Source organism: Opisthorchis viverrini (assembly GCF_000715545.1).
Source record: "Opisthorchis viverrini unplaced genomic scaffold opera_v5_94, whole genome shotgun sequence".
Classification (NCBI taxonomy): Eukaryota; Metazoa; Platyhelminthes; class Trematoda; order Opisthorchiida; family Opisthorchiidae; genus Opisthorchis; species Opisthorchis viverrini.
This window is the reverse complement of record NW_008751751.1, coordinates 986,476-1,013,762: the sequence shown is the minus strand read 5'-3', so window position 1 is coordinate 1,013,762 and position 27,287 is coordinate 986,476. Positions and strand designations below refer to the sequence as shown.

At 43.2% G+C, this 27,287-nt stretch overlaps 3 protein-coding genes across 3 annotated transcripts in view; 2 read left to right on the top strand and 1 right to left on the bottom strand.

Annotated features, from left to right (window-relative positions):
• Nucleotides 1-277: 277 nt before the first annotated feature.
• T265_05199 (hypothetical protein) lies at nucleotides 278-778 on the top strand (the record flags this gene model as incomplete). The annotated part of the gene is made up of 1 exon (XM_009170143.1): nucleotides 278-778. The coding sequence occupies one exon, from the start codon at nucleotides 278-280 to the stop codon at nucleotides 776-778; it is 501 nt and encodes a 166-aa protein (XP_009168407.1).
• A 4,446-nt stretch (nucleotides 779-5,224) lies between these two features.
• Nucleotides 5,225-11,243, top strand: T265_13713 (hypothetical protein; the record flags this gene model as incomplete). The annotated part of the gene is made up of 3 exons (XM_009170163.1): nucleotides 5,225-5,353; nucleotides 6,127-6,215; nucleotides 11,057-11,243. Coding segments are annotated over 3 exons (405 nt in total), but the record flags the coding sequence as incomplete, so codon positions are not given.
• The window catches only part of T265_13714 (hypothetical protein), a gene marked incomplete at both ends in the record, with an annotated part of 30,027 nt that continues 9,972 nt past the window's right edge, over nucleotides 7,233-27,287 (bottom strand). The window contains 3 exons of the mRNA XM_009170164.1: nucleotides 7,233-7,363; nucleotides 11,084-11,287; nucleotides 12,383-12,608. Coding sequence (XP_009168428.1) covers nucleotides 7,235-7,363; nucleotides 11,084-11,287; nucleotides 12,383-12,608 — 559 coding nt within the window. The remainder of the gene's footprint in view (nucleotides 7,364-11,083; nucleotides 11,288-12,382; nucleotides 12,609-27,287) is intronic.

Sequence of the window (27,287 nt, the reverse complement as noted above, 5' to 3'; positions counted from 1 at the left end):
GTCGTGTGGTGGACCAGTCAGATCTGGTTCCTAAGTTCGATGCAACCTAATGGCTTCCGTCAAGGTCTTTCGTGCGCTCAGCATGGCCTCACTGAAAGTTGACGGTCTCGAGTTGACATTGAGGAGTAAAATTCAGAACGATGTACTGAGGTCAACCCTGTCTTCAGTGGATAGAATGTATTTGGTGGTCGATAAGGTGGGTTTGCGAGTCTCATCTTGCTGGTCATCAGTCGATAGATTGAGCACCCGAGTCCAATAGTGAGGCGATTGTTCTAAGATGCGTCCCATAAGCTCCTATCTGTTCTGCCAGTGTGCGTGTCCACCTGCTACAACTCATACGGTAGAGAGTATATCGGAGATGAACTCTTATCGTTGCTGGACAACGGTGGTGTCCACACCAATGGAAAGCCACAAGAGCCGTGAACGTTATCTGAACCGCCGTATTAAATTGTGTCCCATGTGGCTGTCCATAATCCAATGTCTGTTGATGCTCTTCGGTCACAGTGATCTCCGCACTCGGAACTCAGCCAATTTTCAGCGCCTTCACTACTCCCGTGATTCATCTGTAGTCCTGGTGTCTGAGCGCATATGCGGGACAGAATCTGTCACGACTCGACCCCACCTAGCTTTCAAAAAAGCTGTTAATTGCGCCCCAGAGATTTCAGGCCTCTGCTACCGAACCACCATGATTGCGTCAAACTTGCAATGTGCCGGCGATAATTGGTCCCAGTTGATTCAAGCCTGTCCGCATCCCAACCCCACCTGTCCTCAGCTGTAGACCTGAGCTTATCATATTATTCTACAGTCCTCACCTCAAACTCGGGAGCTAACAGATCTGATCTGCTCAACGCATGCTTGTTTCATCAGTCTACCGAGCCGTCGAGTCATCATAGCAACATGATTCGCACCGCTGATAAAACGGAAATGATGTGGGCGGGCGGACAGAGTTGCCAACGCGGCTATGTAAGTGTGATGACGGAGCGGCGATCGTTGTGGCATGCTAGTGCCACTCGAACTAGGCTTCGAGGGGGTGTTGGTGATAACACTTGACTCACGCGCAGGGCGTCGTAGTAACCATGGTACAGATTTGTCAGCACACAGCAGTGATGCCTCACCTGATTGAGGCTGAGGGCGAAACGTGATATTTCGTCCTTTACGCTTCGGTTGTTATCAGAATGTGGATGCCGACGCTAGCTCGAACGATTTATCTGGCACATATCCTGTAGTGTCTGAACTGCGCTGGACTGTTTGCTGCGTGCCTTGGATAAACACTCAGGTTTGTTGTTTGAAGTGTGAAAGTAACCCAGCAGTACCCAGAACATTTCCGTAAGTAGTCCGTAAGCAATGTTTCGTAAGCCCAACCCTCACAGATTGGAGAACATTGACCAACACTTTGGCTTGTGCGTGGCAGGTTGGTCATTCCTGGCTATTAGTGGCGGAATGGGTGCATTTGGCTTGTGTACTTTGAATTAACCGTCCAAATTAGGCACATGAGAGCCAACATGTTTCAAGTTGGTTGATTTCATCTTAAGGTTTAAATCTGTATAAGGAAAGAAAACATAATTAGATCGGTTTTGTGTCCAAAATACCGTGTCTGGTTATTCGTTTGCAGGGTGTTTCGGCATATCCGATGGGCGTCGTCGACTTTTGAAGCATAGTCCCATAACTGGGCAGTGTGATATAGCAACGTGCAGCTGTCATACATCTACCCGAAATCTCTTTGATTTCAACATTCCGATTACTGTAGTTTCACGCTGCTGAAAAAAGAACAGTCAACCGGCGTGACTAGATGGGTTGGAATACTCGTCTCATTCACGTAAAAGAAGTTTTTTGGTTTGTCTAACGGGGCATATTTCAGAAGTGACGTTGCCTGATGTGACAAAGTTTGAGCAGTATTCAAGTATAGGTTAAATAGAGTACCATAGGGTATCATCAACTTTTAAGTACCTACCGGCGTTGAGTGTCTTAGGTGGCGGATAATGCAATCTCTTCCGTTGTTAGAAAAGGCCTAACTTTGGTTCGATTATGACTTGTTCTACATTGTTTTTGTCTTGAACACCTCACTTTCTATGAGCTCAAACAGCAGGCATAACGATTTGTACGAGGGTTGGTAGAAAGTGAAACGAGTGTGTACCTCCGTGTTACTTTCAGGTGTGCTGGGTGCGATCAACTTGCAAAATGATTGTTATTCCTCGTACGCTATACCACGTAGTCGGTCTCCATGGTACTTTCAAGTTGTACTTTCAATATGTTAGAGTGGGCTGGTTACGACGAAAGAACCTATCAGACAAAATCAAAACTTGTCGGAATCAAGAAAGGGTCAGTAGCAAGCGGAATAACGGCTGACCCGAATACACTTATTTTCAAATTAAAATGATGCTAAAAGAAGGTTTAAATGATTCTCTCGTTTATACCATTCGTCAAGTGAATGTGTTGCACAAGGGCGCCTCATGCTTCGGTTGCCACCATAGCCACAATACCACTGTATCCCTCGTGACAAAAGATACTACTCGTAAGGTTGCTGAAGAATATCATAGACGAGAGTTTCATTTTGAGTACCTCGTTAGTTCCCTACAATATGGTGATCAAGTGGAACAAAAGGTTAATGGAAGTTCGTGGACTACGCTTACCTGATGAGCCACAGGAGCGGCGAAAACTGTCTGGACTGCCGGAAAATTTTTGGCAAACCTATGAATGATACTTTCCGCCAACAAAGAAAACCAGATGCTTCATTTACCACGATCGCGCTTTACAGACAGCGATATTTTTTAAACGAGCTGGAAGTGAGTTCCTCAGATGCTTTCAGTGAGTGTAAGTTAGATAAGTTCAGTTACCCTAAACTGGTATTCTTGATATCAGTGATAGTAGGGCGTTCGCAGCACTCCTTGTTCTTTACAAATCGTCTAACTGTCCAAAGTTCTTGACAAGCCGTTTGCATTCATGAGATATCTCTGGTATCCCTGTCAACTCAGCGTCAATACTGAAGTCCCACTTTAATGAGAATCACCTAACCGACCGTCTCAAGGTATCTCAGATTGAAAGAACTCAACACAAGTTTTACTAGAGTAGTATGTTGACAGCTTTACAGTTAATACTTAACTTCATTACTCCATATTTCCTTCTATTTGCTTTTTTTTCGGTGCTTCTCACTATTTATATTATTTGACTTAACAAACTACAATCCAAACTAACGCACTCAGAAGTAGAATTACATATTCCTACAGGACCCCTCTACGGTTGGAAGCCAGTTGAGTTTAATCGCCTGACTTTGCTGGTTCAACGTTTCCCCAGTTGTATCATCCATTCCTTCGCTAATCTTTATTTTTTTCATATTCACACTTCAGCCGCGATCATCAAACCAGTTGAGGTTGTGATTGGACAATATTTTTAGTGAGAGTAACTTGACCGTGTAACTTGTTTTTATTCGTTGCCGCATAAAATGTACCTCGCCGCTCATCATCTGCGTGTCCACCGAGAAGTCATGAGACAGCGAGATTCTGGGTACGGACCTAACCGATCATAGGTTGAATCGACGACTTCAACATATTGTATGGACGCAATATGATGCTCGACTTCGGTCAGCACAGTATTTGGAGTGAAACTGATAAGGCATGTAATCAGTTTAAAAGTAGGTGTCTTAATTCGGACTTGGTGTGCCGAAATTCAGAAACTTGTCACTGTCGCTCGTGGTTGAGCAGCGCAAACGTCATAAGGGATTTCGAGGCTATTTCACCGTTTGCTGAGAACAGAGGCGGGACTGGATCCGAATTTAATGCCCCAGCAACACTGGCTGAAAACCCTGGGAAATGGGGCGATTGTGTGGTGGAGCGAAATTTTCATTGCATGAGATCACACTAACAGATGGTCTAGATCATTATCATATTTTGTTTCAAACACCGCCCCTGTCTAATTTTACCCAGGCATAGCAACGGTTTCTGCGCCACTTTGTCCCGCAGTCATTTGGCACGCTTCGTTGGACCCACATCAATGGACTGTGCCAGGTTTTCTTCTTTTGGGGAGAACAGAGAATTTGGGAGACGCAGAACTCTGATCACTTTGGTATGAGCTAATGGCAAACGGGAATAGTTTTAAAAATTCCGGTAATACCGAGTACATCTCTCTAATATATAGACAGTCTTAGGATAGCATTCATTTCGCGTAATAGGCTCAACAACTTCATCAGTTTTCTCGTAAACGTAAGTCATCATTATCAGCCATAAGCCCCACTGTCGTGTATGGTAATCGGTCCCACAGATCTCATTTTCATCGCATACTGATCATTGGGGCAATATAATTTAGACAACTCTGTAAAAGTTCCCATCGATTACTCTTTCTGTGAAGAAATGGACAACTTCAATTGTACTAGAAATACGGCTACACATGGTCTCTATAGGGTAACCCCTATAAAGGCCGTTATCAAATCCTTCATACAGATGAGAAACTCTAGACAAAGACTGCCCAACTATAGGGTGGCTACTTTTCTGCTAAGAGGAAACATAGCTTGGTAACCCCATTTCACCCTTTTGACTGTTGCTGCATGTGCTATTTCCGTCCACAGCTATATTTACATTAGACCAGTAGACAGTTTTTTCGACTAAGGATTAAAGATTATGTTCTCCTTCTGGCTATTTGCCAGTGCACCTGGTCACGTGGGCATACCTGTCGTTCACGTTAGCGCAGTAGATCAATTAGCATACTCCACCGCACCTGCAGTTGCTTGCACATTGCTGTTTTCTCTCTAGCTCTGACACGCTCAGTACACAGATTTGAGTTTATGGAATGAATCACATTGACTCAGAAACGGAGTTATTGGTTGAAATCCCTTCAGAGAAGTTGCACAGCCTTCTGGAAAGTAAAAGGATGTTGTCACAACATTGTTATTATCAGGTGCACAGTGACTGTCGTCCTACTGACGAAAATAACTCAATTTGAATCATCTGCTAGGGACACTGGGGACGGCATATCTAAAGACTTACACAACTCATGGTAGATGCGAATTCAGGGTAAACTTATGGTGAGTGATGGTATGGTGAATTTCGACCAACTCCAGCCTGCACAGTAGGGGACGGTTGGTCTGCTTCCAAGTCACTTCAAGTTCCTGAAACCAGCCGACTTCCGAGTATCCAAGTACTAAAGGGGCCCCCATCTCTGCTGCAACGGCTTAGCGGTTAAAGCGCGAATTTACTGAACTGAAGGTTCGGGGCTTGAATTCTTCTGACTAAGTTTGGACAACCTGGCAGAATCCCAGCCCTCATACTTTCTTCAGGTAGCATGGCAGTTAGGCACAGAAAGGGTGCGACAGCTGACAACCTGGCAAATCCCAGCCCTCATACTTTCTTCAGGCAGCATGGCAGTTAGGCACAGAAAGGGTGCGACAGCTGAATGTACTCAACAGAGCTCCGCGTCTTTCACACTGATACACTTTATTCTTCTAGTTGGAAGTAGACGAATCTCGCATTCGACGTTCGCCTCAAAAAGTCCTCGGTTAGAATACATCCGCTCATTCTCCTTCTCCTATTGATTATTCTGCAACCACTCTCTGGTCAAAAGGTTTATTGTTACTTTTTGTGGTCGTTTCATCTATTGAGAACTTCGAACTAAGCAACCGACTTTGGCAGTTGATATGGAATAGAAGCAGAGTTGGTAAATCTCAAAAGTATGAAGTCCCGTTGCTAGTTGGATAGACAGACAGGAACACCTCGTGCTGGACCTGAACTACCACACCGCTTGTTAATTGAGCGCCTCAAAGTTTTCCAAATCAACCGTAAGGGGTTGTACTTAAGAGAGAAGAGTAAGCTATGCCTTGTATGCAGAGCCAAACAGCAACATATAGAGCGATTCGTTGGACGGACAGAGTAGCGTATTCCGAAAATTCGCATATTTATACGCACATTACATGACTAATGATCGATTAATTATTGAATGAAATAATATTATTAAACAAGGGGCAAAGAGACTGGATAAAATAGTTTTCTGTTACGCCCGACCTCTCTAAAGACCGTGATCACTTTTAAATCAGTACGCTCCTTGATTACTCGATGTGGTTGGCTTTTTTTTCATTTGAGGCAGATAGTGAACTGGATATTCTGAGAACTTTACCGACATTAGAAATGTTGTGGAATGTAGGTAGCTCGGGTGCGCTGTTTGGTTGTTGGTCTGTTCGCCGGGCTTGGTAGTTGGATTGCAAACGTTTCATCACCAATCGAAGTGACATCGTCAGTGCAGGGTTGAGTGGGTGACTTTGTAAGGCTGACATTGTAAGGCAGTCGAAAATTATCTGAAAAAGCAGGCATAAATTTTGAAATTCTTGTGATCTCCCCTGAAAAGTCCTCAATCCGTCCTTTGCAACAGTTCATTGTCTCTCAACCATTTCCCACTTTCCACTAAGTTCAGCACTTCGGCGGAAACGAAGGCTTCTCTGATCATCGACAATTCTCTCTTCTTACACAAAGGTGCAATTCATGAAGTCTGAAAATGGCTTGTGTTCTTCCCGGCAGTTCACCTTCATTCTCATCACTTAAGGTGGGATGTAGGTTCGAATGAACAATGTCTTGAAAAACCGTTTGATAGATGCATATGCCAGTCTTTTTCAGCTATTGGCTGAATTTCATGGATGAATGTCCACTGGTGATTCCCATTCTGTGGAGTTAATTTAGATTTGCATTGAATTTACTTTTTAAAATCTACTACCAATATTTTTGTCTTCTTGATTAGGTTTGTGCACGCATCAGAACTTTTGTCTTTACTGCATACCAAAAGCGGATCAAAAACTTCGTTTGCTATAAAAATGCTGTTTTGTGCCTCTTAGTTTTCTATAGCTTTTTCAATCCCAATTTCTGAACATGCCTTCCAGCTCGTGCAACGATGGAACGATTTTTTTAGCTTATCCGCAAATATCTTCGAAATACTCGTTCCACTGGCAATTTTTCCGGGGGAATGAAAAATTGACGAGATGCCTTGCTTCCTGTCCCGTTCAGGCCATTTCTCACCTATGGCGCCCGTGTTAAGGAAAGCAAGTAGACGTAAAATACATCTATCATCATGTGCTGGACAGACCGGTGACCCATCTTGGATGTGGTACTTACTAGACTGTCGGTGTGGCGTGGATCCGAAAGAGGGATAGAAGAAACTGCTACTGGTCATTATTTACAACAGTTGTTTTGTGAATAGGTGGAAGGGGGTAGAACACACAGAGCACTTTCAAAGCTTGAATTTTGGCTTGGACAATGATCTATGTTTCATTGGGTGCCAACTGGATAGAGTGAGCCTGTGTGGTCTTTGGACGAGCCGAGTGACCAAGCACATGAGGGAGGATAACCGGAGTATTAATCATAGGGTTTCTTTCTGGCCACTGTTCGATTAACTATAAGCGAAAAAAGGATGAGACATAGTGGACATCAAACCTGAAAAAGTGTGCTATTTTAGCCGGAAAACATTGAATGTTCTAAATGCAGCTATTTCAATACATCATCATCAGAGTTGTGTATACACCGGGTCCTCACAGAGAGGGACTGGGACTTAATCGCATGTAGGGTAATTTGGGTACACTGAACCTCATATTGCGCATTTACTCATGAAGTGGAAGAGAAACTTCAGTGAACAGTAAATTGAAAACTGCTGTACACATAGCATAGAGGAGGCAGTGGATATCTGGAGCAGAAACCGAATCCCGAACCTACTGCTTACTGATTGTGGGGTATACAAAGTAACCCACTTAAGACTCCGCCCCTCATCCCGCCTATCAATTTGATTCTAATTTGCAGTTTGCTATGCAAGTTCCAGGAGACTCAACAGCCGAAAACTTCCTGTACCACTAACGCGCACTTTGCTTTATCTAGCACAAGTGAGGCGATGTATATCAGGATATCACAAACACGTTCAACCAACACAGAGCGTATTTGAATATGCTGACTTTGAAGTGCACTAAGATGGTAACAACATCCATAAATGTCTGTCTTTCGGCTTCTTCACAATAACAGGTTCAGTTTGGTGAATGAGATTTGATCCCATCTGACAGTTGGGTGACTTGAGTCTAGACCAGTTTGAACGCATTCAAGTGTGTTCGGTTGTTGCTTCTTTAGCTTGACCATTATCAACTACCCCATCCCCACCCCCAATCCAAGCACATCCAGATCAGACAATTCTACTTGCTTGCTAGAAATGTGCAGTACCAGTGGTCAGCCTCTTCATGAAAGCTGTTTTAGTGAAGCCTCATTAAACATGTCAGACGTGACTGAATATCGTTCACTTTCCAGACCAAACAAGGGTTGTTTACATACAAGTATAGTGAATAGGGCGTAATGCAAACTTGTTCCTCCTAATACCCCGACAGGGACAGTGTCCAACAGTACGGATATGAGCTATCCAGAGTCTAAAACTTTGGATCAGTTGTTGTTCTTAACAAGGGTGTATGATGCTTGGAATACACTCACTAAATGTTGGCTCGCAGCTAACGCTAACCTCCAATCAACAACTTAGGTGGTCCGTTTACCTAAGATCATGTTACTAGCAGTAGAGTATCCGAAAGTGTGATTAATTCCATACAATTCATGCAGTGATCACAAATTCAAAAGGCTAAGCTAGTTTTGGTCTTTGAATTAAGTAATGTGGAACGACTGTCCAAAGTCGATGAATTCAACTTCAGGTTGCATTTCTCAGAAATAATATTATATTCTTGTACTCTATGGCCAGCTCATCAGGCTTCGATATCCATCGAGCCTACTTCTTCCGATTTGAATATTTGATTTAGGACATGCCATCATGCGGTCATTTCCAAGCATACTATTGGCCAAAAGATCGCTCCCAGACCAGATATATCGAGGAAGACAGCTGGCAATTTTAGAGGATTCACAGTGGGAACTTGTGTAATATTCAGACTTGTCTGAGCACGCAACGAAATGACCGACAACTTTAGACAACATCCCGGACGCATCAGTTAGAGTAGGTTATGACAATATTTCGATTGATAACACAAGTGTCTTCGATCACACCACCGCACAAGGATCATATTCTGTAATTTCTCCTAGCAGTCCTGCGATCACATGTCACTTTTACAGGAAGTTGATCCAAACTGCTCGTCCGCGTTGTGATCAAAATTTTGCTTGCAGAATATGCACGATTTGTGACTTATTCACTGCATTCTCGCAGAAAACATAGGAACTGTAGGTTCGATTTTCTAATTTATTTGACATCCCATTAAGATTCTTCTAGCTGACTACAAAATACGCGGCGTTGAAGACACAACCTTATGGTAAATATTACGTCGTTCTGGTATACACCATAAACGTTGAGAAGACGAACGCTTCGTTGGTTGCAGTCGTCAGGAGTCCGTCGGATGACACGCAAGGGCTGAAGAAACACTTGGTGATACCAATGATCTACAATCGTCTGTAAGTGCGACATTCTTCAAACGAAGGTCTGAATTCCATTTCCATTTCTTATTTCGAACAACCGGAATGTGCTTTATCTTAGTACACACTCTTGGCATGCGTCAGGCATCCTTTCTTCAAAAGTACCGGAGGAAAGGCCCAGTTAAGCTCATAGGGGTACTTCTCGTATACGCCAACGGCAAACTCAGTTCTACCATGCAGCACACATTTACGACTAAACCTGGCACCCTTTCACTCAGAAGATATCCATTTGTTGCTCTGCAAAGTAACGAAATTTGTGAATGTCTCTAAATGTGTACACACACGCGTTGGTTCCCTGTGTGACCCAACCGAAACATGCGATGCCCTCCTGATATTTGTCATTCGAACAAAGTACAAAACTAACAGTTTCCATTGTTATCCGATCCGGAATGTCAGCTGCACTTTAGAAAATAAGCATGGCTTACCGACCGATGGACCCGGTTGGATAGATTGGAATAAACAACCAAGACGCTGATCTGGTCAGTCTGGACGTGAAACACATTGTTCTTGTTTTTTGGTTCTACACCCGTCGTGTTGTTGTCATGGTTCCGCGATACGAATATCAACATGATCGCATGCGTTTGCGCATCTACCTAGCTGTGGAGTCTGCTGGCTTGTTGATTTATTCGGTTGGTTGCTAGCCCCACTGCACTTGTTTGGACCCATCAGACAGTGCTGACAGCGTTCTCGGATTTAAAGATGGAAACAGGCTGACTATGGAACCAGTTTAATTTTTATGTTTGTCTCCATGCTGAGTTGGGGGTGAGAATGAGGTCCACCATTCAAGTCCGGGCCATATGGTGTCTGAGTCAGGGGTCTTCATCTGTATGCGCGCATCGTGCGAGTCAGAGGCGATGTAGGCTGTCGGGGTAAACTTTGGCACGGTGACAGCAGTGACGGTGAGCGTGTTCCGGCGCATTCAGGCTACTGGCTGAATGATGCACGAGTGCCAAATGAAACCGCACTATTCTTCGCTAACTGTAAGACAATGGGAAGAGTAAGTTATCAATCCTCGATGCAGAAGAACAGGCTGTTGGCAGTGTTCTGTAGAATCTTATTTTTTTTAATCAGCGGCTACGCGTAGCTTCACAAGTAGTTTCCAATGAAGAAAGAAGTTTCGAATTCATTTGAATACTGAATAGTAAAGACCTGCAATAAAAGCACAGTTGCAGCAACCCACTACAATAAGTAGACGCTCCCAGGTAAAATCGGATGAAACGCTGAATAACGCTTACAACGACGGTAGTACGTGATTTATGGGTAAAACTGTGTTCTGCTTTCATGAAGTATGTAGTAAGACTATCAAGCGTTGACAAGGTGAGTCAGTTGCAACCTCCATCCTCTGGTGGCGCTGGTTAACGAACGGATTAATTAAACAAGAGACACTTTTCGGGGGAAAAGCTCCCGAATAGTTGAAAAACTTAGCGAAGCTTTATTGATGTTTGTAGGCTATTAGGTACCAAATCACAAAAGTTGAGAATGTAGGAGAACGTTGGTAGTTCAGACGTTAGCGGATGATTGCAACTAATTGCTAAGCTCTGTGACCATCCCAGCCACCAATCACAACTATACATCAGTAATGAGGAAAACTGGCAAACACGTAATTGTGCAACTTCTGAATCGTGTTAAAGTTTCCATTTTTCAAGTTCTTACCGTCGTTATTTTGTCAAAACCGTCGAATGTGGCAGGTTCGGGTCAACACATAGTTCAGCTGTGGCACCCTTTAGGTTCCTAATTGCCATGCCACCAGAAGGAAGCACGAGGGCTGTGCTACTGCCAGGTTGCTCAAGCCTGGGCAGGGAAAGTCGAGAGCCAGAGGTCGGGTTCGAACCATGAACCTTCTGTTCAGTAAATTCGTGCTCCAAACACTGAGTCACCTAGTCATTTATTGGACGACCAATGAACCGGGATGTAACCGCAAAATATGCACTCTTTCTGCTAATTAATTGAATAACACTAAAGATTTTCTGGTTTATTGTTTTAACAAATTGCAGTTCAACGAACCTAATCGCTGTGCGTAGCCTAGTAGCACGTCATGGGCTGACTGATCACCATGGTCTTTTGGACAGCACTTTCACCGTCACCTACGGAGAATACAACCCAATATACGGGTCTGGATAGTTAAAGTAACCCGCATAAATCACTGTTCTTGATCGTTGCCGTCGGAACCAACCCAATGCGGGCTAGCATTCATTCGCACCCCTCCCATCCATAGTTGAAATTAGACCGTTGGAACTTGAACAGGCCCCCAAATGAAACCGCACTATTCTTCGCTAACTGTAAGACAATGGGAAGAGTAAGTTATCAATCCTCGATGCAGAAGAACAGGCTGTTGGCAGTGTTCTGTAGAATCTTATTTTTTTTAATCAGCGGCTACGCGTAGCTTCACAAGTAGTTTCCAATGAAGAAAGAAGTTTCGAATTCATTTGAATACTGAATAGTAAAGACCTGCAATAAAAGCACAGTTGCAGCAACCCACTACAATAAGTAGACGCTCCCAGGTAAAATCGGATGAAACGCTGAATAACGCTTACAACGACGGTAGTACGTGATTTATGGGTAAAACTGTGTTCTGCTTTCATGAAGTATGTAGTAAGACTATCAAGCGTTGACAAGGTGAGTCAGTTGCAACCTCCATCCTCTGGTGGCGCTGGTTAACGAACGGATTAATTAAACAAGAGACACTTTTCGGGGGAAAAGCTCCCGAATAGTTGAAAAACTTAGCGAAGCTTTATTGATGTTTGTAGGCTATTAGGTACCAAATCACAAAAGTTGAGAATGTAGGAGAACGTTGGTAGTTCAGACGTTAGCGGATGATTGCAACTAATTGCTAAGCTCTGTGACCATCCCAGCCACCAATCACAACTATACATCAGTAATGAGGAAAACTGGCAAACACGTAATTGTGCAACTTCTGAATCGTGTTAAAGTTTCCATTTTTCAAGTTCTTACCGTCGTTATTTTGTCAAAACCGTCGAATCTGGCAGGTTCGGGTCAACACATAGTTCAGCTGTGGCACCCTTTAGGTTCCTAATTGCCATGCCACCAGAAGGAAGCACGAGGGCTGTGCTACTGCCAGGTTGCTCAAGCCTGGGCAGGGAAAGTTGAGAACCAGAGGTCGGGTTCGAACCATAAACCTTCTGGTCAGGAAATTCGTGCTCCAACCACTGAGTCACCTCGTCATTTATTGGACTCTTTCTGCTAATTAATTGAATAACACTCACCTAGTCATTTATTGGACGACCAATGAACCGGGATGTAACCGCAAAATATGCACTCTTTCTGCTAATTAATTGAATAACACTAAAGATTTTCTGGTTTATTGTTTTAACAAATTGCAGTTCAACGAACCTAATCGCTGTGCGTAGCCTAGTAGCACGTCATGGGCTGACTGATCACCATGGTCTTTTGGACAGCACTTTCACCGTCACCTACGGAGAATACAACCCAATATACGGGTCTGGATAGTTAAAGTAACCCGCATAAATCACTGTTCTTGATCGTTGCCGTCGGAACCAACCCAATGCGGGCTAGCATTCATTCGCACCCCTCCCATCCATAGTTGAAATTAGACCGTTGGAACTTGAACAGGCCCCATGACATGGATCACAAAGCTAGCTTGGGAGGTTCAGTTCACATTGCTTCAAACAAACAAACAAACAGTTACATCGAAATTTGTACAGCATATCCAACTGGAGTTAAACTGTGCCTCGTTGCTGCTTCAAACAAACAAAGAGTTACATCGAAATTTGTACAGCACATCCAACTGGAGTTAAACTGTGCCTCGTTGCTAACTCTACTGACGGAAATAGTGGGGCAAGAAACTCTTCATACCAATTTACTGATACTTATCTCCGTAAGAAAAGCATACCATAAAGGGTCGGTTTTATTCAAGACGCGAGATGCCTTTAGGTTCATCCTTTGAAGATAGCATTTTAACACTCGGCGGGAGTCTCTTTCTGAACAGTTGTTTTAGAGTGCTGAGCTGGTTCGACAGTGCTGAATATTGTACTATTATTATTATGTGGACATCTTATGGAAAAAATGGTTAAACAGATTCAATAAATTACACCCCAGTGTATGTTTGTAAGATACATTGTGAGTGATCAGAAAACTCTATGAAGTTTGGCGTCCAGATACTATGGAAACATGACGAACCTCCTCACTCAGTGCTTTTAAGCACGCGTGTTTCAAACGAGTTGAGTCAAAACTCGCTACTTTCAATCGCGAGGTACGTGACAATCTGCCGGACCACAGGCCCGACTGTATGGCTTCCGTGCGAATGTCTGGCCTCCCCGAATCAACCCAAGACACTTCGTTTTTGTCACGGAGGGATAGACGGGTTTGGCAAGCATCAAGTGCGGAGTTGCGGGCATCGCGCATTTAGAAGCAATGGATGAGTTTGTGTTTCGTTCTATCGTTCAACAAACACTTGAGACAGCTGATGTTTCGATATGCTTGGTGTGAAGGCACTACCCACACGCAGTTTTCACCGATATGATTCGTTCAGTTTCTCGGCACTGTCGAACAGCTGTTGTTTTTTGTTGAAACTATTTCGCCAATTTTCTCATAGTTTCCAGCTGCATCCACGCATTGATGATAAATCATGGTTGGTAATCTGAACATCATCGATATCCAATCCTACATTCACAGACCATCGGGGAACGAAAATATGCGAGCTATAACCACTGTACAACATGCACGTGGCTTTTAAAGCTATAGAAAATGATGGCGAAAATGATAATAAGCCAACTGATAATCGATCAAGGAAGCCCCTAGTTTTATTCGCTTGTTCCAAGATCACTAGCTTTAACAACAACAAGCTATTCTGCCAATCCAGTCAACTCCTCCAACAGACCGAGTTTAGAAGGAAGCGATTCATTACGTGCAATCTGTGGGAGGCCGAGGAAGATAAACCACTGTTTAGAATGATCGCATTTCACCGAATAGCAGTGGAACATACAGGTTAGGAATTCTCCAAGTAACTTTGAACTGGAAGGGAATGAACTAGAATTTTTAGCTGGAGATTCCAAAAACGATATTCTATCTACCTGACTGTTATCCCAAGTTATGATGAAGGTGCTCCAGTTGGACAACCGACTGGGTGTTGTCAATTTCATACATACTGATACAATGCCGTCCCAAAGAGGCTGCTAATTTATGCCGTCGAGTCAGCGCAAATACCGATAACACTTGGCGATTTGCATACAGGGAATCTTTGAAACCAGACCACCCATGTGTAGCCCATCTTGATTTATAATCTTATGCCTGAAACCTCCCAATCGTTACAGCTAATAAGTGCGTTTTTGAGAGAGCGTTTAGTCGGGCCGTCACAAACGGAGCCAAGCGGTATGACAGAAAAACTGGTTTTAATGGCCGAATAAGTCTTTCGAGGTCTATCGATGATGGGATGAGTTATGTTGTATATCTACTGCCTAATAAACAAAGCAATCTAATGAAGAAATTGACATGGGCTTCTTCTCACGGGATGACCAATGTCAGTCGTCTCACATGCTCTACTCGCTGCAACAATTACAATTTATTTGTCTCCAAGTTCGATGGAATGTTAGAATTCATCTAAATCGAATGTTGAGCACGTCCAATGTTGCAGCGATTTCGGGAGCAACTTTGACTAGCGCAAAATTGCAAAGGACCCAAAAGATGGTCAGTCAGTATCTTTTCGGTTACTGAGACAAAGATTTTTGTGCCACCTTCCTGAAGACGAATGAAAATCAAGACTTTGAGCGCAAAACGATGGATGTTTTTGAGCAGTCTACAAATATCGAGCTGTCTAGCGTTGCTTCACCTTAAAGTTCCGCTCGGGTTCCTTCAATTCATGTTGTATGACCATGGACGATCTTGTGCCTTTAATCTTGGGTTTAGATTTCGAACAAGTCAAGCCCAATAAAGAGTGTTTCTTCAACGACTCCCAACAGGGTATCAATAGTGTTTATGACATTAAAAGTCACGTTTGCTTAACACATGTGGAACTCTCGTAGTATTTCCATTGTGATATCTATAGTTGGTGTTCGAGTGTCTGGGGCCAGATGCCTTTCGTGCTGCAACAAGTGTCTCTCAAACCGGTTTGTTTCCCTCTGCGGAGGTAGATGATATCGTAGTTTCATCAAACTGTAGCATATATTTTGCGTACTTCACAACAAGGGGAGCGTCAGAACTGAGTAGGATGCCAGCGAACATACACTCATTTGCAAACTAATTTGGTTTTTTCGAGAGACCCACCTGGAACCCAGCTGAATCTCTCATTCGTGATGTGGGCTGTCGAAGGATTTTCAGCAACCTTATGAGTAGTACCTTACAATGATATACATGAGTAGGATGTCGTTTGGAATTCCGGATATTTGGCATGTAATTCGGAAGTTGAATTGTCCTTTCTAAATCGGTGAGTGTTACGTGTGTGCATTGTCAGCTAGTCTTTCCCGTCGTGCAGGAGATTTTAACTCACGATAATGTGAGTAAGAATATGGCAGCGCATTAATTCGTATGACACTGTAAGTTAACCATCGTAATATAGTGTAAACACACGGGCATATCCTGCATCACTGTCAAGATGTTTAGATTCATGGGAACAGCCGCCCATCCAAATGGCTGAGAAAGCTAGGGAATTCTAGGATATCCCTTGAGTGGGGCACTTTTTCCTGGCTGGACTAACTAGAAGGGAATACATCATATTTCTCCTGCACTGACAGTACTCAAGTGTTCAATTTTTTCATTTCTTCTGAAGTGAATAAATACTACAGAAAATTATCTATATGACTGATTGAACTCATTTGCATAACACGATGAAACAGCACAATGGCTGTTAGCCACTCCGTCATAAAGTTCTTTTAAAACCGATAATGTCTGTGCCTACTAGCAAAGCTGGAATACGAAAACACACAAAACTCGAACTATTTATGAAATGCACTTATTTGCATACCGAATCGGTTCTAACGTGAAACTCAAATGAATCCCACCTGAATCGTTTCTTCAACTGAATGTGCTGCACAAAACCGCTCCATGTTTCCGTTGATACGATATTCGAGATATCGCAATATATTTTCATGAGGGACACCACTCACAAGTTTGCTGAAAACAGGACATGACCAGTTTCATCCTTCTTAGGGCCCATCAGGTAAGTGCAGTCCCGGAGTTTCCGTCAACCTGATGTTCTACTCAAATCTAAATTGGACTGATTTTGGTTTTCACGGGAGGCACAACTGAATCTCTCGTTCGGCGATCCACCTTCTTCCACATCAGCCAGATATTCACCATTAGGTGCAATGTTTGTTGAACAATGTTTGAAGGTGCTTTAACTTACATGGGTCCCTTTTAAAAGCGAAAGCCACAAAGAACTGGGTGGAGGTGTTCACTCATTACGGGTGTTCACGGACAAAAGTTCAGCTTTATGCAATGCAAGCATGAAGCCGCAGCACAACGTCCCCTTCTTTTTGAAGTTCATTCATCAGTGAAATGCTCCTCAAAAGGACTACTGTATTTAATTAATTGTGCGCTAATGATAAGTAAAAGTTTGGTCCCAACGTGCATTACTGACCGACCTGATTAGCCTCAATCTCTCATGACCTTAGTTATGAAAAAAATTCACTCATATACAAAGGCATTGAACGAACCGAATGTCCTATCGATCCGGCTCCTTAACTGTGTTCCTTGTTCTTGTTTCTTTTGACATTTCGTTGGATATTTTTAGCCTTGGATATGTGATTTGCAACATTCCAAGTGACTGCACTTGAGAACGCGGTTTAGTAATCGTACCAGATAGTGGCCGGAACCGATTCATTTTGCGATTACGTTTTGTGAGATATTTTATCTCCAACGTTGGATGTATTGTTGTTAGACCTACCAAACGGCGCATTTGGGCCGTTCAATTGAAGGCGGAGCCTGAAAAACTAGGTTTGAAAGGCCTGGAAAATGAACACAAAAACTTCTAGGAAATGCACATGGTCTTTTCTGATGAATTTATTTATCCGGTCGGATTGCCGTTAAACTTCTAGTCCAGAGAGTTTAACCGGGTCATGTCCGATACCTGTTTGCCAAATTTAACGTCATCATCAGCTGTTCAAGCCGTTCCACAATGGGACTGCGATTATTACTTCAAGATTTTCTGCTAGTTCCTCTGCCAGTTCTGCAATTAACCGTTATCACGTTTGAGAATCTCGTGTTGGCTGATATAGGTGACACACGGGTCGACCCTTGGATAAGAATCTTATCTGTTAGTTTGACGTGTGTGGGGCATGAATATCATGAGTGGAATACAAACCCATAAGCATGATAACCTAAATTGGACGGCCACCTCATGTCCAAAAAAGTGAAAAAAGCACGATCGGCGATCATCTGGTTTTGTCATATCACGTTTTAGGATCTTTGATGTCCTGATTATCAGACCTTTTTGATGGACAGCAAATGTATCATCGAACGGAAAAACCGGTTATCCAATAACGGCAGTAGCGTCATCCGACTGTTTCGCTTTCCTAACGTGGTTACGATGTTCTGCCATGCCGAGGACTCATTGACAGATGCTTGCGACTCGGTTATCCGGGTGGTCTTGGCGATTGCCGTGTGTGTTGATATTGCACACGTTTCTGATTTAATCAACATGTTGCATGGGTAAATCGGCTTAGCAACCGGGGTAACCGGTCCCTCCACAACACCGCGCACAACGGATTTAACAACCACTTCAAACATTCACTAGCCTTGTCTATTTAATAACGGTGGTGTGTCCAAAGCATGCCGGTTGCATGCGCTGATATTGCACACGGGGGGTGGTTGTCGGGACAAGCATGGCAACAGACGTGGTGGGCTGGGAGACATGACGACGCCGATCGCACACGAGTTACGCACGCAACACAGGTTTAAGGTTTTGTCAAGTGGTCACGCCCAGAATGCGTAGACTCTCGAAACTGAAATCACACAAGCGATTTTCGCGCATGGCCGATTCTCTGAATACACAAATATCAAAGGGAGAATAATAATTTCGAATGCCAAGTTTTTTGGCGTTTTGCAGTTCTGATTGATGAGAAAATCGTTTGAACCGGTGGATTTGTAGTGGCTGGCTATAGGTGTACAAAGAATAGAGTATAAGAAACCATTTATGCAACAGAGAAAGGATTTCTGGGATTCGAAGAGTTTTGCAACGGTGATTTTCTCGTATAAGCTTAAGTGTAAAACACTTCATCTCCACCTCAGGCGGCAGTGAAGCAACGACCGTGCTGGTGGTTTTAACTACAGACCTTGGTCTCGCCGTATAGAGCGAAGTGGACCGAGTTTCAATTGTGAAAAACAAGCCATGACACTTCACTGTACATCCAAGTGTAGCTTACATGCAATCAATCTGTGCAACGATGATCCGGTATGATCCGGTTTACTCCACTGAACTACTTATTACTCTCCGGAAAATAAGCGTTTTGCGATCTGATAGAGAACGGAACAAATACAGCAACAAATATCATATTGATGGTTTTCAGATAAACTTCTAACTGTTGGATTCAAGTTTAGTCGAATTCCCAAGTAAGCGGCATCTCGAAGTGCGGTAAAATCGCGGGTGTTCGCTAATAGCGCTCCTACTAAGGAAGGAGCATTTTACCCATTTTAACAGGGTTCCAACCGAAACTCCCGACCGTCCAGCCTCTCATCCCTCTTGACTTCCAACAGAACACGATCCGATAACAGAACAAAGCTTTTTCAGCACAACGCACACTCATAACGTTGTAGGGGTTAGTCCAAGACTGGTATGGCCTTTCTTGGGGGCCATCACGTAGCTATGGTCCCTTGTTTCCTTCAGTTTGGCATTTGTAGAAGACTCAGGCAAACCTATCGTTTACAGTGTGCTTCACGTGAATGTGTTGCACCTAGGTTTGACAGTTGATGCGCTTTAGGAAGGATGGCAGTGAGCTGCAGAGCAGCTTTACGCAACCTTGCATCTTGACTTCCAACAGCACACGATCCGATAACAGAACAAAGCTTTTTCAGCACAACGCACCACTCATAACGTTGTAGGGGTTAGTCCAAGACTGGTATGGCCCTTCTTGGGGGCCATCACGTAGCTATGGTCCCTTGTTTCCTTCAGTTTGGCATTTGTAGAAGACTCAGGCAAACCTATCGTTTACAGTGTGCTTCACGTGAATGTGTTGCACCTAGGTTTGACAGTTGATGCGCTTTAGGAAGGATGGCAGTGAGCTGCAGAGCAGCTTTACGCAACCTTGCAATAAATTATGCTTCAATATTATACTTCAATAGCGCCTTTGCACAACACATCCAGCTGACAAATGCCATAAACGAGAGGTTCAACTGAGTCACCAGTTAATACCATATATATTTTCAGATAAGCATAAATTGCCAAAAACGGTTAAACTTGCCAAGGGTGTTACCAATATGGTGAAAAAGATACATCGAAGAACCTGGAAAGGATATTGGTTTTCCTGAAACAAACCTTGAAGTTTCGTTTCATTTTAGTAAGCCGTTTAAGACTGGCAGCACGACAAATTATTCACAGAAATGTCTGTTTGATTCGCAGCTTCGGTTTTCTAAAACGGTCGTGGATACAGTTTGGAAACTAGCTCAGACGATTAGCTCATTTGTTATACGAGGGCCATTGAGCTACTCGCAACCACTGTCATTTATGACCACAAGTTTTACCCATCAAATCTTTTCCTCTCGGTACCACCTACGTCCCTCGCCTCCCACTTTGTCTTGCTGAGTTGGTCTGACATTTCCAAACTGATAAAAGGGTTGAGGAGGTGGTGACAGTGGCATTGGCAGCTCACTACTAACCTGGAGGTCATAGGTCATTTTTGTCAGACGTGGTTACCACTGGATCAAATAGCATCCCATGTCTCTCTAGAGGTCCCACTTAGTTGCATCAGTACTGTCGGGTTAATTGTGGCCTAGTAACAAAGCTGCAATTAAGTCATTTAACAAAGGTTGCATTTTCTTTTTGTTTCTACGGCTGAAAGGTTGAGCTGTGTTGCGTCATCTAGGGGTTAATGTTCTACTGAAGAATGACTCGTTCGCCGCCTTGCAATTATGGAGTCAACCGATTAGGGTAATTATTCTCTGACTCCTCTCTGATGAAATAAAAAAGAGCCTTTCGTTTCGCTTCAAGTAGTGGTGTAATCGTTAAGGTTCGAATGTGTAAGGAAGCCATGCTAAATCGTACCGGATGCGTTACTTTTATCTATTGCATCGAAACTGATAGAACATATACGTTTTGATATGTTAACTTATTTTACTTGAGACAGGCCTGTTTGTCCATATGCCTTGTGTAGTGCTTCCAAAATCAGTGAATAGGGCACCAGGCATTATTTAACTCTCTAAAGTCGTGGACACATATGGCTTTTAAAAATTAAACGGCAGTAACACTTCTGAACAGACACCTGTAGTGCTTCCAAACTCATTGAATAAGGCACCAGGCATTATTTAACTCCCTAAAGTCGTGGACACATATGGCTTTTATAAAATAAACGGCAGTAACACTTCTGAACAGACACTGATTGGCTGACTTCCCAGTCATCTGATCAGTGCACATTTGATTTGATCAATAGCGATCCACTTACCGTCAAAATGTTGGGGCTTACGTTGCGCATTAGGATTCCAAGTAGGTTCTGAGTATAGCCAAACAAATGTTAGAAAACCGTAGCATGTCTAACCGGAGAAAACGGCCTACTTTTGCTCATGCGCCGTCCATTAAATAAGGTTAAGAGACCACCTTATTCCTCTAGTATAAAGGACAGACTCAATTGGTTTCACGTATACAAAGGGCATTTGGTTGTGAAAAAAAACTCCAAACCCGTAAAAGGCGTTGGCAAGACTGAAGTAAGTTCTTTCTGCATGAGCCGCTGACGTTCACTTCAAATCCACCTCATTTCACGTGATTGTAAGCATCGTCCTGTGATCCAGTTGGTTCGCCGTCCACCTACTATTTTTATTAAATGCAAACGCCGACTACAAATGAAGAGAGGATCATTTTTTCCCTCCACTCCCCTTCACTCAAACGGCCAGTCAGTGCGCAATCCCACGAAGTGAACACCTGACCTCGTCGATAGCTAGTCCGTTGACTGAATCACACCCCGGTTGGCAGTCAGCCAAACACCCGCGTGCTGGGATCTGAGTTTCTCAAACGGACGCACACAGTGTGGTCAGTCCTTCATATCGGTTGCTAGGCTGAATTGTTTCGGCAAACATGGAGCAAGAGATTAAGGTTTGCGAAAACAATGAGCAAGCAACTCATGATAGACGGAGGGACGACAAGCGTTCCGACACTAAATGTGATCTGATCAACAACTCCAGGTGGGTTACTCACTTCAGGTAAGTTAACTGCGTTTGAGGGACTATGGTATTGAGTCCTAGATGGTATTTGGAATGACTTTGTTAACAAATCAGCCTTTTGGAGATTGAGCGTTGATAAGTCAAAGAAAAATAACCTAACTTAAGTAAAAAGCAAGTTGTCTGCACCCGGTTTCAGTCTTTCTCGAGGTATGTACGCTTCGAATGGAGCCAAACGGTAACTTCATTGCAAAGCCCAATCTTGTGGCGTGGTGGCACTTTGTGTGATGGTCACTCGACAAAAAAGGGCATTTACTATCTCCGTCCTATAAAAGGAAATGAGCATGCTTCATCTGGAAGTGTTTTTCGTGTTTAGATCGCTCAGCTTTTCGGTGAATGGCCAGCATTGCTTTTCTGGGGTTACGAAGCTGTCCTTCTTTGTGTTGGATTGCGGGCTTGTAGGGGAAGGTCCAAATAGCACCTATCAGATCATCATCATCATCATCATCGTCAGCTGTAATAACCTGTCAGGTCACCCAACGACATTCTTTGGACCGAACAATGGCTTTATAAGATTCTGTATATCATATCAGGATTTGTCAACGACTGTCCCAGGTATGTCATGTTGTGGTAGTAGGCGAGGATTGTTATTCTCCTTGTGTACACATCACCCCCCTACTGCTTCAGCCTTTTTCAGTAAAATTCAGGGAAAGGATCCGAGGACCCGTGCAAAGTTTCAACCTATTCCGCAATGCTCCGACGTGACACTGACATCTGACGCGTGGTCTGAGTTTGTGACATCCGGAAAATGGGTCCTCCGAGAGTGTGGCCGACTAAACTGCTGCTTCAATGTGAGCATAGTTAGATTATAGAAAATTAACTTCATGTCGTTGTTGTTTGAACAATCGTCCTACTGTCCTGGCGTAATTATTCTGGTGAGTCCACACCAACAAAATTCACGAGGTGACTGAAGGTTTGTTACAACTGACGATCGAGCCGTATGAATATGAGCAGTTACCTACACAACTGAACGTGTGTTCTGTTCACGAATGTTTTTTATCCAACCCAAACTTCATGTGGTCTGTGTTCCCTCACTTCTCGACAGACCAACAAGAACCGTAGTGACTCTGTCCAGGACCGGATTCTCTCTAGGTTCCATGTAAACAGACGTTGGTCGAAATGGGTAGTAGTCACACGTGTTAAACAGGCCATGTACCACGGAACGAATGAACAACACACAGTAACTTTCAAGACAACAGGAGGAACAACAAAAACAACCACCGATCCGAAGTGACTTCCGTTTTCATTTGTGAGCAAACTGAATCCTACAAACACGCACCCCTTCCGGCCAACAAACTTCCCCCGTCAACTCTCCCCGGGGCATGGCTACTCAGTCACACACTTTGCACTAACACTGATGTGGTTTTTGGCTCATGACCACATGAGCCACACATAGGCCTGAGTGTACCAAAAACCTCATTAATCATTTGTACGGAGTTGAGATGTACAACGATAACAGATCAACAAGTCGAGTCATAAAGTAGGCAAAGTATATTGTTATCCGCTAGACGGTTTGTTTTGAAGTGGAAGTTAAGTGATAGTGATCCGGACTACACGGAGTACAGGCTAATGTTCATTCAAGCGGAATTCTATCCAATCCATAGGGAAAACCTGGATAACCAGGCGCTACTGTAAGTCTCAGGGAGTACGATTCATGAGACGTCATCCAACCGAACTACACAGTTCAAGGCATTCGATTCGTGTATTAGGTTGGTTAATCGTCCAGTAAACAAGGAGAGAATTTGTACTGCCGCTAACGAATTATCGCCCAAGCATGCAGAGAACTTTGCATTCGAACGATGTTATTAGCTGCCCATTGTTTGTTCAGTGGCTTACTTGGTATTATTTGCAACAACTAAGTTTAGCATTTCGTTTTTTTCAAACAAAGAGGTTTATTAATAAAACCAGAAGTAATGAAAAGTTCTGGTTAGTCTCATATACACAGTCCGGGTTAAACGTGGAATTTTGTTATTGACCGAACTCAACCCGGTCAACAGGCTGCATGGCGCATCTCGCATTACAAACACGGAGAATGTTTCAATCAGTAATCTATTACCGATACCATTTGGGAATACGTAGGAAAAATGCTGGCTCCTAAGCGCGAACTTTCTGGACTAATACCATCCGTTTTCGAAACGAAGTTCTCCTAAAAAAACTGCACCACCGTGCAAAGAAAGATCGAAAAACGAAAGTTTTCTTCAATGATTGTAGATATATGGGACACTGATTAATATGACAAAACTCGGCCAAAACATTTGAAACTGCTTTCAAGGAGCCGCGTCATGATTTAATTAGCTTGTTTAACCCATTTTTGCTGATTTTTGTCACAGAATCATTCAGTGTTTGACTGAACTGCTCATTGCTATTACTGGCAACGTTTTCAAACCACAGTCTGACGTTCTACTTCAGTCTTCCATATGAACCGTAACGAACTGCATACGCATCTATGTAGATACCCGGTACCTGTGCCTGATCCGCAAACAAGCTCAAACAAGTATATGAACCTGAAACATCCAAAAATCCAAACACTTAAAAAAGTTCCATAGTCTCAGCACTCTGCACAGACTGTGTCCGGCAATAGCATAACAAACATTCAGACACAACAAAGAAGACATCGCAGACTAGCAAAGTTCCGGCTGAAAAGGTGTCGCACATTCAAGTCCAAACTTTACTGGCAAACTTTACCGACAAGTTGCTAGTTAGGCTTACTTTGCAAGAGTTAAGTCTATCATTCCGTGCCAGTTTGTGTCAGGTCCCCGTTCTTCACTTTCGTCTTTGCGGTCTCGAGATATCGGTGTAAGCGAGCCTTCCATATATAATCTTTCCATGTCTATGGCTAATGTGCTGCAGTGTGTTCGGGGAACGTCGCATCAATTGGGAAGCTTGGTCGAGATGCTGCTAACGAATCACTAACAATACAGAAAGTTGTTCATTGTAGCTTTCATCAAACAAGCAGTTTGGCAAATATCAGCAGACGTTATACTTACTCCCAGCAACAGTTAGAATGGTGAATTGACCAAAGCATAATCATCCCCAGGTGAAAATATCATGATTTCCTGGTTGTTATAACAATTTCGTTTTTTAGGAGTCATCAGGTTTGGAGTCCGAAAGGTGGGGAATTTCGACTTCTTAAGTGAAAGAAGAAATTGTTCTCGGGGGATTTTCACACGTGCCGATGTATCGGTGAAAAGCTGGTTGCAATGTTAAGCGGAAAGGCCAATCACTTTGGACTATCAAACTCTCTCAGGCACGGTTGTGCTTAGCCAAGATCCAGCCAAGAAAAATATTCACAGAATTGATCTCTTTGCAAATAATTCTAAGTATAAGTTACATATGAGCGCCCACTCCCCATCAAGAATATGCTTATGAAACTTCAATTTATTACTAAAGAGCAGCTTTCTCATTGCTCGGAATAAGTTGTTTCAGGTCGAAAGTAGGGCACGAAAGGTGGATCATCAACGTGACGGTTTTTATTGGCCTAACAGTGGTTCATACAATTTCAACTAATCAGATGAGTTGTCGGGATCTAATTTACATAGTACTAGCCTTCAAGTACTTAATTACACAACCTGCAAATGGTTGATTTGAGTCGGTCGGTGAATGCCACTTGACAGGAGCATTGGACAACGAGGCATAAAAGTTGTCACTTTCATCACGTTCAAGTGCTATTATCTCGTGCATCTGCGTTTAGTGTTAATTCTATCTGCTGCTGTTTCAGTACAGCAGTCGTGTTTCTCTTATTCATGTAAGCAACAGCTTGTTTTAGAGAAAGTGCCAAATGATAAGTCATCAGCTGCTAGAAGAGTGGGACATCATCACGTATGTTAATAAAAGAGTACTATACTACTAACAATACTAAACTGAACGTTATATGTAGAACTCAAAGTTACATCAGATTAGACTCAGATATTACGGACTGAGATGTGGCGGTAGCGCACACGTATTCATGCTGGACAATTCGTCTAACACTGAGGGGCAGTCGAGCTTTAACAGACGCATCGTATATGTGCGAGCTTTTCCAAACTTCGAGAAGAATGTCGAGTGAACGAAATTTAGCAGCTTTTATGTTTTCACCCGAAACATTGGGTCCTATGATTTTTATGCCAAACGTTTCAATAGGCGTTGAGATCCAAAAATCCTACCGTGAATGACAACATGCGTCAGTAAGAACGTGTGTTTCGATCCCGACCATCACTGTAAATTGTATTTATCCAGCTTCTGCATGTTCACGCAAGCCGTCAGTGTAACTTTGGTGATATGGATCTCCACATTTTTCGCATCCTCACACATTTCCACAAAATTCCGTCCTGTGATTCGCAGATGCTTTCTTGAATCTATATCCACTCACCCTCGTTTGTTCTGTCTTGTTGCCATTAGTCTGGTGAATCTACAGCAACAGGGAGGAAGGTACTTCTGATGGGCAGTTTTTAGAAAGAAATTCGCATTCAGTGCATCCACCCCTTGTTGTAGACTCACCAGAATAAATGCGTCAAGACAAAAGGAAGACTATTCAGATGAGAGTGACGTGAATTCGGTGTCGTTGTGCAAAGCCAAACAACCAAAAATATTTCATGAGGAACTACGAACGTCACTGGGCGGAATTTGTGATCAAACTCCCCATGCAAACCATAAGAGAACGCGCAGAGACTTAGGTCCTTCCCCAACTGTTATACTGAGAAATCTATAAGAAGGTAGATAACCTGAAGCTCAAGGGGAACGAAAGCGCGTTGAGGTAGTCCAGCCGAATAATCTGTGAACTTCTGGGGAAAACGTACAAACTTCACAACAGGACAGTATGAACCAATTTTTATACGTCGTGTCCGTTACGACCAAAATGAGTAACAAAATGCCCCACAACCGGAACTTGGCTAAACCATTTATAATCCAGCACGAATGATAGGCTTTCCGGGGATTTTCGCGTGACGTGACTTTGTTAAACACTCACAAGGTTTTCCATGAAATACATGACAGCTTGATTGGCTTTGTACTAATACAAGGGATTACTCAGCAGTGAAGCTTCCCAGTAAAAGTGTTGGGTTGTCCAAAACGGGTATCTTGTAAAGGATCTAACCAACTACCGAACCAGTCGTTCAATCTAGACTAAAGGAAAATCTTACCTTCCGCTTCTTATCAGAAACCGGTATTTTACTTCTCCTTTAAATATGTACCTGGCAATCTAACAGTCAATCCCAAGTGGACAAGATTTGAATAAGTAAGCTCACGAAGCTTCATGAACTTCAAGAAATTTAAAAAAAACACTCATTCAATATTTTCATGAGGGAGAATCTGGTAATACAGATAAGACAGACAGCCAGCGGACCAAGGTTTATGTTTCCAAACCGATCTGCTGGTCCTGGAGGATACATCAGTTTTCATTCGTTTTTCAGTGAAGTGAGATCTTTTGCGCAGTTTACTAGACTTTCAAAGCGTTGTTAGGAAAACCTTGGAAGTAGCACGGTTGGGATTCCGGGATCGAAAATGAAACATTGTGATTTCGTTCTGCAGCAGGTGATGCGGTCGAAGTAGATTCTCGCCCTTATA